Raw genomic sequence first — 10,427 nt, forward strand, 5'->3', positions numbered from 1 at the left:
TGGTAGGGACTTGTTTATGGCAGAACATGCAAGAAATATCATTTGAGGACAAATTCATTCCAAGCAGAGAAATATTAATTAAGTTGACAGTACATGCCAGTACATGCTATGACGGTACTAAAATGTTTAGTGTGGTAATTGTATATAAAGAATTTCACCTTTTGTAAGGAAAATGAGAAGTCATGCATGATAAAGATGAAAGAATTTGTGGAACGTTCTTATTGATTTATTGATTTTTTTTCAGTGTAAACAGAAGGTTCTGTGTGTTATACTGTATGTTTCAGTTGATTAAAATCACAACAAAAAAGTTCCTGATTCTTGATAATTTAGCAATAAGGCCCTGTTGTAGCTATAAAGAAATACAGTATTTTTTATAAGAACAAAGATGTAAAAAAAAAAAAAATCTGACCATGTTTTATTGTCGAAATGAAAAAGATATGTAAAATATCTCAATGATAATCTGATGCTAAGATCTCAGTGCTTTAGTGATGGCACCTCTTATTTAACTACTCTGAACTTTGGTGGCCCTTAGCGCAATACATAAAGTTTATAGCTAACACCTAAAAGCATTAAGCATTTCAGTACTTTACTGTTATACATAAAGGCTAAATGTTTGCTGCGTAGTTTTTTTATCAGTACATTGGAGATCAGTGGGGCAGGAGATGTCCAGGCCGCTATGACCTCACTACTCCAGATTCCACCACCGGAACTCGAAAGGTTCACGACGCACGTTGGATCCGCAGTGCACTTCACCCAGAAGCTTGTGATAGGAGGCAAAGTCATCGATAAAGGTGCAGTTAAGCCCCAGTGGTTCTAGCAATGAGCGCATCTCTGCCTCCAGCGCACAGGTGCCACGAACCTGTGGCCCAAACGGCTTGGGAATGCCCAGGTTCTTACCCAGCACAAGCATGTTGACCTGTGGGGACACATGCAAAAAAAAAAAGACATCACTACATTAGGGATTACTCAAAGATGCAATAAGGAGAGCTTTAAAAGTACATATTACATATGGAATGTTACATGCTAATGGGAGCTGATGGCTCTCAGTGGTCTGTAAGATTGGAAAATGTCTGTAAACACAACTTGGCAAGACAGACAAAACAGTTGATATTACTGTATACAGAATTAATTGTTCACTGAAGGACCAAGCTCTACCATGTCAGGATAATAGGCTGCAGCCCTGTTGTCTTCTTCAGAAAACACTTTAAACAGGATTGGAAGGTCAATGATATCTTCATCATCCAGGCCAAGTTCTTTCTTCAGTATGTCCCTGTTCCAGTCAATGCAGTTCTGAATGAGAGTGAGGGACAGTGAGTAAGTGAAAGAGAGAATTTTTCCCATCAAGACCACCAATATTTTGAACATTTTTCTGATAGGATTACTCAATGTGAATTAAACCAAGATCTACCATACAATGTTTCCCAACTGAGGTCAGTCTATGCTCAGGAACAGTCTCTCTGGGAAGCTGCTGTACTGCAGGGTATCTCCGGGGAGCAGGGAAGCTACTGTACTGTGGGATATCTCTTGGGATAAATGTCCTGGAACCACATGACTCACCTGCACATAGACATTTTCTGCTCGAAACTCCTCGTTGCTCATGAGTTCATCAACACTGATCTCTTCCTCTTTACCTGGTAAAATGCAAGATGTGTTTACCAATGATGGAGCAAGAGAAATGGCCTAAATGTTCACATAGGCAACCTGCCAGTATTCACCTTGAAAAAGTTTGGCACTCCCATGTCCTTTTACCTGCAAGCTTCTGAATAATTTATATCCTGCATCTGGACTGGCCAGCAATAATCTGAATCCCTGAGTAAAGAAAACACTGAAGAATTCAGAAATAAAAGTGGACAAACACTATCCCTTGTTAAATGAATACAACTGGAGAGGCAGCAGTCTGAAAGAACCATTAGAGGTCTAAACATAATGTATTAAAAATTTCAGTCCTGAAAGAGATCTTTCAAATAAAAGATGTTGACAACGAGCTAATATTAGAGGGCTATTTACTTACCTTCCTATCAGGAGCTGGGACAAAGGTCATGAACTCATCCACATGACCCACAACAAGCCAATCAGAGTAAAGGGCAATGGGCTCCTGAACCTTCTGAGCCCACAGGAAGTCCTGGATCACTTTAGTCATGTTTCGGCCATGTGCTGTACTGTTGATTAAACATATCAGTACTTCACTGTGATAAATCATGGGTAAATGACTGCTGTCTAGTTTCTTTAGCAGTAACAGGTAGGACTTTGGAGATCAGCTATGACCTCACAGATCCACCATCATATGCACTCCTCTAGCAGCAGACCATATAAACTCAAACAACAAAGACTGAGACTTTGAAGACTCACGTAGGGAAGGCCACACCAATGATGATGCGGCCCAGTGGGTACTTCTTCCCATTCACAGTGACAGGTGGACTGACCTCCAGATTACCAAAAGAGTCCAGGCTGCTCACCCGCTCATTCACCGGGTAACGGGTCACATAGCCAAAGTCTGGACCCTGAGACAATGTGGAAGTGTTTCTAAATATGCTGTTTCCTCCATATATGTTTTAGCAAGGAAAAACACTGAACTGGAGGTAGCAATGTGTTGACTCCTTAAAAAAATGTGAACATCATAAATACAAGAACATTGAACAGCATTGTGGTGTCAACATCCGTGCCAATTACAAGAGCATGAGGTAAAAGCTGTGAATGGTGGAAATGCACATGCTTCATGTGCTTCAAATGGATCACCAACAGTGATCCCTTGTTGTCACTTTAATGGATATCAGCAAAGCTAAATTTAACATATAAAGAGTGGACTATCATCCATACCAGCAAGACATCATAGGGGAAATCTTCAAGCTCTCTATCTCGTGGAGAGTCCAACACGACAGGGATTCTCTGGTGTGGTGAGTCGATGTAGCCAAACTCAATCTCATCCTATGGAGGAACATCAGAACTTGCATTCTTGAAGATGTAGCAGTAATCTAAAATGTGTTGAAGACAAGAATTCGTGGTCCAATGTGTTAGTGAATCAGACCTGCATCCAGCGGTCTCCTCGGTTCATGTACTCGTGGCATATCTTCAGCTTGTACCCACTGCTCTGCACCAGACTTTTTATGGCCTTCAAAAAGTCATAATTGTCTGATGTGCTGCCAGCATATGGGAGAGGAAAAAAAGGGCTTGTCCAGTCATGAATTATTGTCACCACATCTTTCCCTTGCTTTGCTGGGTGTTTTAGTTCAGCTACAGATTTGAAAGTTGTCACAGAATGCTCCCCTCTCACTGTCGGGTGGTACGGCCCGCCGCTTGCAGTGGGAGTTTCTTGTTTGTAATCACGCCTACATGCTTGTACACACCTGCACCTAGTTAGTGTTTGTTCTGTGTTTATGTATTTAAACCCCTGTCAGTGTGTGCATCACTGTCAGTCATTGCCTCTGTTACCTTTGTTTGTGCCTTTGTTCACAGTGTTAGTGTTCGCCGTTTACATTGTGTGAGTGCCACCGTTGTATGGCAAGGGAGTTTGTGTCCTGCTCCGCGCCTTGCGGCACTCAGGCCATTACAAAAGTGACAGAACTATTAGTGAAAGAAAAGAACCAAACCAGGCACAATTGTTGATATTCTGATGAAAAAAAAAGGCACTGGATTGCTTGAGTTGTCTCAGACAGGCACAATTGTTGATATTCTGATGAAAAAAAAAAAGGCACTGGATTGCTTGAGTTGTCGTTCTGAGTCAGAGAATATCACTTGTATTTGTTCACAACACTGCCAGCAAAGAAAGTAATTAAATAAATGTTTCTTTCCCTCAGAATATTTCCAATTCAATAGTGGATCTATGCCAGGTGGCTCAGGTGGCTACCTGAGAATCAACAGAAATTCTGCTTAACATTGCTCAACAAAAGCTGTATTAGGTAAAGTCTAATACATTTATTGATTGTCCACCTTATCTGTTGTCATCGTAAGGATAATAACAGTTAATGATTTGTTTAGCACTTACCTGCACACAAAGACTTCCACAGGTTTGAGGGTGTTCGGAGTCATAATCCAAGGGGCAACACGGAACATGACCTTGTCGGTGTAAATAGGTGTCTCTGGGAAACCCTGGGAAACCCGATAAAAGTTAGAGACTTAGCAATGAGGCTTAGCCTTCTCTTTACCTTTACAGTATGACAATATGTTGGTACTGAGTAACATATAACCAGAAGAACATATTTCTTATGGTAGCGAGAACATAGTAAAATAAAGTTCAAAGACGTAAAGTACTTGAGCCAACCTGGCCACTAGGCTCTAAAAGGCTGAGGTTTATGGTGATGAGACCATCAAAGTCCTTATCGGGGAAGCGAATGCCCTCCACGAAGAGCTCCTGCTGGGAGTCCCCACCCACATAGGGAACTTCTCCGGCCAGCTGCTCCTTATTCAGCACTAGAGGATAGTCCTTCTGGAATAGCTTGAAGAGCAGATATTCTGAAACAAGACAGAACTTCAGACTGTAGAGTTTTTGATCAGTCAGCTTATGAATACCATGCAGTCTTCCCTTAACTTGACATTCAGCTATATCCTGCTAAAAAGATTTGAACTCTCAAGAACATGTTTGGTTATTTTCTTGGTTATTTGTGTTTGGAAAAAAATAAAATGAGACACTATCCTAAGAAACCATACAATTTCCTGAGAAACCATACAAAGGTACATTAGTTTAAACGTACTCAGAGTAGAGCCCTGTGGTTTTCCACTGGTCCTGAAGACCCTCACACTCTCAGCGTGGCTCCGAGAAATGTGGAGGCTTAGTTTATAGCCCTCTGGGAGCACAGCTGGACCTCTGGTGCGCAAAATCATCTTGGACATGTCCTTTAAATCTGCCATTACAATAGCATATCTCAATACCTGTGTTTTATTGTGCATGTCAGAAAAATTGATCTAATTAAGGGTAATAAGGAAGTTATTTAGAATCATGTTGATAAACTATTGTAATTCAAATGTGATTCCACTTTTTTCAACCTGAGTTAAACTCCATATTAGAAAATATTTTGATATTGGACTTGTGTGCATTCATAATGCTACTTGAATACAGTTTCTTTACCATTTTATTAATTTATTTCTATGACTATATTTTTAAGTATTTGCAAAACTGTTCAATCTGATAGAATGATTTGTTCATGAAAGCCATGGTTTCCACAGTATAACTATCTACAGCCGGATACTGTACTTCTGCCTTAAGTTCCTTTTTGCACAGGTCTATCCAAGTTCCACCTCTGAGACTTACGATTGGCTTTGCATACCTGAGACTCTCGTGATTTCCTCATCCTCACTGTCCAATTCTTTTCTGAAAGTGGACTCACAATCACAGTTGACCAGCAGAATGGCACCATGGCCATTTGGACCCCACTTCCAAGAAGCCTTATTAGAGAAGGAGACATGAAGTTTCTTCAAGGAGAACTCCACATGTAAAGCAGGTAATTTCAGACATCACTACCTATCCTGAAATGGAAATCATTTCCTCTTAAACTCTTCTGACTATTCCAATTTAGCAGTAGATATCCTAAAAGTACAGCATCTATGTGCATTCTTACAAGCAGACACATGTGATATAGATGTTGCAATAACTTTAAGCAGTTCCTGGAAACAGCAAATAGTGGTAAAGCTAGCTCAGACTCCATGAAGATATATGACTTTATGCATCAAAGTGTTAGCAAGTTGGCATTAGATACAAACTCAATCTGGATAAGTAATATAATTATTTTTAATTATGTTTTATTACAGTAGTCACAGTGTGGTTTTTTGGACAGATTATATTGGCAGTAGAATAACACAGCACACACCTAAGTAGTTTTATCTGTTAGGCCTGGGGCACAATCCTGTAGAATCTTTCTGAAACTTTGCAAAGGTAACTCATTACCCACCTTGTTTGGGTTGTTCCTCTCAACAATGCCATCTCGATCTGCATCAATGTCCAGAGAGATTTCTGTGAGAGAACAGAGGCAGGTTGAAGAGAACATGCCCATTCATTCCCAGTATTCTTTAATGGACATTTGTAACAGTAGCCCACTGGCAGGGAGGTGCAGTCAGTTGAAATACCTTCAATTAGGTATTACATTTTTAACTTTTATATCTGTATCATGAAATGTTTGGAAAAAAAAAACTCAAGTTAGTTTATGAAGGAAAAGACAGGTAACTGCATTTTTGGATTTTTTTTGGAATACTCTGAAGGAGAATAACATTTTGAAGAATCGCTACCTTCAGACTAAGTGACAGCTAAAATTACACAGAGCGCCAGGCTTTGCGCAACAAACTGATGGCCTGTCCACATAGGCTGCCCTGTTTTTAGGACATGTTTACTTCATTTAGAGCCATGTTTATTTCAGGGATAACTTTCAAGTATATCTTCAAAGATAATAAACTTGCCATTTCAATTTACAAGTATTTACCATTTACCACAAAGATGGCTGCTTACTGCTTTGATCAACTATGAACCATGAACAAGGGAAATTGTGTGTGTGTGTGTGTGTGTGTGTGTGTGTGTGTGTGTGTGTGTGTGTGTGTGTGTGTGTGTGTGTGTGTGTGTGTGTGTGTGTGTGTTTATTTTTCAGAGGCATACCAACAGCTGTAAGATGCAATACTGCATTCCCAAGGAGTTCTGACTTGTTCCCATAGAACCTCACAGATAACTGCAGTACACATAGACAATACATTAAACATTACAGTGGGACTGCGCTGATCTGTGCAAAAACACATTTGTTAGGTAAAATGTCTGGTGCAAGCTGATAGCATAGACACACCCTTTAAGATTGACAGTTACAGTTCACTATATGAAAACGATTATGCCTACTCAAACAACACTTAACTGTGTAGTCTTATACTTCAATTCTATGATATGTTCAACAGTTTAACATATGATCCTAGAAACCCAAATGGTTGAAATGCAGTCATGTAATCACAGAAGGAAAGATGAAAGAAAGGACAGCATTTGTGTTCCATGGTGTCAATGTTTGATGGCCTGGGAATGCCCAGTTCAGGACATACCTAACACAGGCTGTGTTAACAGAGCAAGAGGTAGCCGTGTGTGGCAGACCAGGTTACCTTGCTGTCATTCACCAGCTCACTTGCAAGTTTCATGGAGATGAACACTACGGTGTTTTTAGTGAGAAGCTGCGGGGAGAGAAAGGAACCTCCGGCCGGGGTGGCCATGGCGACCGAGGCAGCCGAGGCACCTGCTTCCACCCGAAACTGCACAGTGGGGTTGCATTTTATAGAGAAGAACTTGCACTGTGAAGGGGCACATCTGCACACCACACACAGACACACACATCTGCATCACTTTCTACATAAAGAAGTGACAGGTGGCACTGAAGGCTCTAGCTCGGAAATGATGATTGTTATTTGAGCAGGAACTCAAGGTTAGGATTTAGCAAAACAATATACAACACAGTGCATTACAACACAGTGCACAAAGGAAACTGCAATCATGTGGGTGACACCATGGTGAGTCTGAAGACCAGAAAAAGGAACCAAAAGGAATTAACGTTTTATTAGGCAAGCGGTTTTTTTTCCAGCTTTTTTTGTGACACCACACCACTGTACCCTCCAGACCAATCAGTTACCACCACACAGGCAGACCCACCAGACATTGCCTCAGTTCCATACCCATTGGCCTCCATGGTTCCCGTAGTTCAAGACACTTGCAGCAGTATAGCCCCCTCTTATACTAGATAGATAGTAGATATAGGACACATATACTCTGTGCTTTCCTCAACAAAGTGGAACTCTCTTGATTCACTACCCTGGTGTCAATGTCTCTTGACTTCCCCGGATTGATCCGGCTACAGAGGACGGAGGGCAGAGGGTAACCTAGAGGAGATCAAACCTGAAGTACTGGTCACTTTGGACCATTTTCTAACAACTACCCAGTTTTGTGTCCTGCTGTGCATCTAGTTTTTTTCCTCCTCCTGTGTCTATACCAGCTCATGTCCCAAGTCTTTGTATTGATCACTATATATGTACCTACACTTGTTACTGTCACTCGCTCCATCCCTGTGTCAGACTTTGGGTTCATCCCTGTGCCTGTTATTGTGTAATTTCCTGTCCCCAGTGATGTCATTATCCCTGTTTCCATGTTATCCAGTCTTTTGCACAACCCATTGTCCAGTCTCCTGTACAGTAGTTTGTCCAGTATCCTATCTAGCTCCTTGTTCAATCTGTCATCTGGTCCCCTGTTTAGCCCATTCCCCAATGTCCAGTTCAGTTTCGTTTTGAGGTGCCAATGGCCCTAAGCACCATTTGGTTTTGGTTTTGAAAGCCCCTTTCCATGTTTTCCATTATCATAAGCTTCTCTGTGTTTTTGCTTGCTGTACTTTAGTCTTGGATACCCTCAGTTTATTAGCCTGTCATTTTGTTCTCTATTCTTCCTTCTGGTTTAGTCAGTTGGTGTCTTATGTAAACGTTAATAATATTTACATATTACTTCAAACTTTGTTCCAGTAAACGGATGGAGATGCAGTTTTTCATGATAGCAGCTCTTCAAGGTTTGAAGTTAGATGCAGATTAGACACTGCACCCATACACAAGACACAAAACATAATAAATAGATGCATTTTTACTAATTTATTGAGCTGAAGCAAAATTATATCAGGCAAGGATATATTTCAGTTGAAAATAATGACAGGTTTACAAACCTCTTTTTTGAGCATTTAGGGTTTTTGTTTTTTTGTTTTTTGTTTTTTTGTTAGGTAATAAAAATAGAAACATATTTCCTGCATTTATTAAGGAATCAATATATCACTCATCTAGACTGATAGATTTATTGCAATGTGGCCGACAGTATGCAAGAGATGCTGAACCAGTGTTTAGACAACAAAATCTTGTTGTGTACTGGCAAAGACATCAATGACACTTTGTTTCTCTGTATTATAAACGGAGGCCCAGAGTCTGTAGTCCACAGCAGACTGGAATGCCGGCAGAATACAAAAAGTTCTTTCATTCCCAGCAGAAACAGCAGGAGAGATTTTTCTGCTTATCAAAATTTAACTTAAGATGATAAGATAGAAACAAACCAATAATAGAAAAGTAAATTCAATTAATTTAAAGAATAGGCGACAGTTCACATACTAGAAATAAGGTCAATGTTCAAGCGTGAAATAATTCTTGAACATCAATTTTCTGAAACTGACACGTAAACGTTCGAATCTCTTCGTCTGTCAACTGAATGACCACAGTGAAAGTGAATTAAACATAAATACTACCTGTTTAATTGCACTCTCAGTTCGGTTCCGATCACATATATCGTCCTTGTAGTTTCTCCACTCTCAATTCGAAGTGTGCGAGGCGGAATCATGGTATTATTATTATTTTTTTTTTGCTTGGCAGTACAGCTAAATACAGCGACTTCCAAATGACTAACTTCTATTTCTGTGCTTAAGATCACGTTATCAGTAGGAGTTCCGATTGGTAGGGCGAGTATGCTGTCAATCTCACAATCTCCGCTAGACGGTGCTAGTTATGGAACGTTTCACTGCTTCCAAAACAAAAACCGTATAACATTCTTATTCTTGTAATATTCCGTTTTTATGCTGAAAAGCCATTAATTATATTCTTCCTCAAATGAACAAAATGGTTGTTAAATGCTTCCCCTGCTTTATATATGTATTTTTGTCTTCTGCCACAGCCCCGGGCCTCTTTTCAAGACTTACTTGCTTTTACATTTTACAAACTGTTCTGGCTTGTTAGAAGCGATAATAAGGAGGTGGATCACACCTACCTGTTCAGGTTAATTTTCACTTCCGTACCGACAACATAAACAATACTCAAAACATTGTTGACTTCAAGACGATATGTTCGCTGATACATATTGTGCGGAAAAGTCCTGCGCTGTGAACCAGCAGTTAGAGTTTTCTGCTGCTCCATAGTGTTCTTTTGTATGCAATATACGATCTCAGGTATCTTGCTCGGTAATTTGAGTCTGGTCGAACCTAGGCGTGTCACCTCTTGTGGTGTACATACAGATAAGTCTACTAAGGGTGGGAAGTTTGGCTCAGCCTTTATATTAGGGCTTTAGACATGTTATATACGAATATGGCTATTTGTTTAGGCTTGTAAGCGACTAAAGTTTATTAGCTGTACTGCTTGGTACTGTAGTATGACGTTATTTTACTGCCAATAGTCGAGAGCTCTTTTTCTGTAATGTTGTATGTTGTGTGATGGAAAATATTATTTGATCATGTATTATCGTGTGATTCATATGTAATGATTCATATATAATAATGTTAATCCTTTTATTATATAATCCTATATGAATAGTTTAGTTTGCACACTCTGTCTCTGTATATTGTGTGAACAAAACGACTGTTGAAATGTTGCTTCGTGACCTGCAGGTGTCGTAAAGAGGGATTAGGCTTTTCTTGGTGTCACTCCTTTGAAGTGTTCTGGTACTGCAGGAATGTTCATCGCGATAA

The 10,427-nt window shown here is 40.0% G+C and overlaps 1 protein-coding gene across 2 annotated transcripts; it reads right to left on the reverse strand.

Moving 5' to 3' along the window:
• Positions 1-211: 211 nt before the first annotated feature.
• LOC113583085 (protein-arginine deiminase type-2-like) lies at positions 212-9,940 on the reverse strand. Of its 2 annotated transcripts, none has more exons than XM_035524805.2 (16): positions 9,734-9,940; positions 7,060-7,261; positions 6,578-6,647; positions 5,883-5,944; positions 5,262-5,379; positions 4,689-4,838; positions 4,259-4,449; positions 3,983-4,086; positions 3,026-3,137; positions 2,818-2,925; positions 2,350-2,501; positions 2,012-2,159; positions 1,716-1,809; positions 1,558-1,631; positions 1,156-1,290; positions 212-916 (listed from the first exon to the last, which is right to left on the reverse strand). In XM_035524805.2, exons 1-16 carry the CDS (start codon positions 9,877-9,879, stop codon positions 686-688), a joined length of 2,097 nt encoding a protein of 698 aa, XP_035380698.1. In that variant the 5' UTR covers positions 9,880-9,940; the 3' UTR covers positions 212-685. The 2 variants fall into 2 exon arrangements, with proteins under 2 accessions (XP_035380698.1, XP_035380699.1); XM_035524806.2 differs by lacking the exon at positions 9,734-9,940 and adding an exon at positions 9,219-9,623.
• Positions 9,941-10,427: the final 487 nt, after the last annotated feature.

Source organism: Electrophorus electricus, chromosome 7, assembly GCF_041902795.1.
Source record: "Electrophorus electricus isolate QZ-2024a chromosome 7, ASM4190279v1, whole genome shotgun sequence".
Classification (NCBI taxonomy): domain Eukaryota; kingdom Metazoa; phylum Chordata; class Actinopteri; order Gymnotiformes; family Gymnotidae; genus Electrophorus; species Electrophorus electricus.

What these genes read in the sequence shown, in the direction of transcription:
- LOC113583085 (XM_035524805.2), bottom strand. Translation starts at nt 9,879, where the DNA reads ATGGAGCAGCAGAAAACTCTAACTGCTGGTTCACAGCGCAGGACTTTT. An exon ending in GGAAATCACGAGAGTCTCAG is followed by an intron (nt 4,839 to 5,261) that starts GTATGCAAAGCC and finishes TTGTAATGGCAG; the next exon opens with ATTTAAAGGACATGTCCAAG. An exon ending in ACCACAGGGCTCTACTCTGA is followed by an intron (nt 4,450 to 4,688) that starts GTACGTTTAAAC and finishes GTCTTGTTTCAG; the next exon opens with AATATCTGCTCTTCAAGCTA.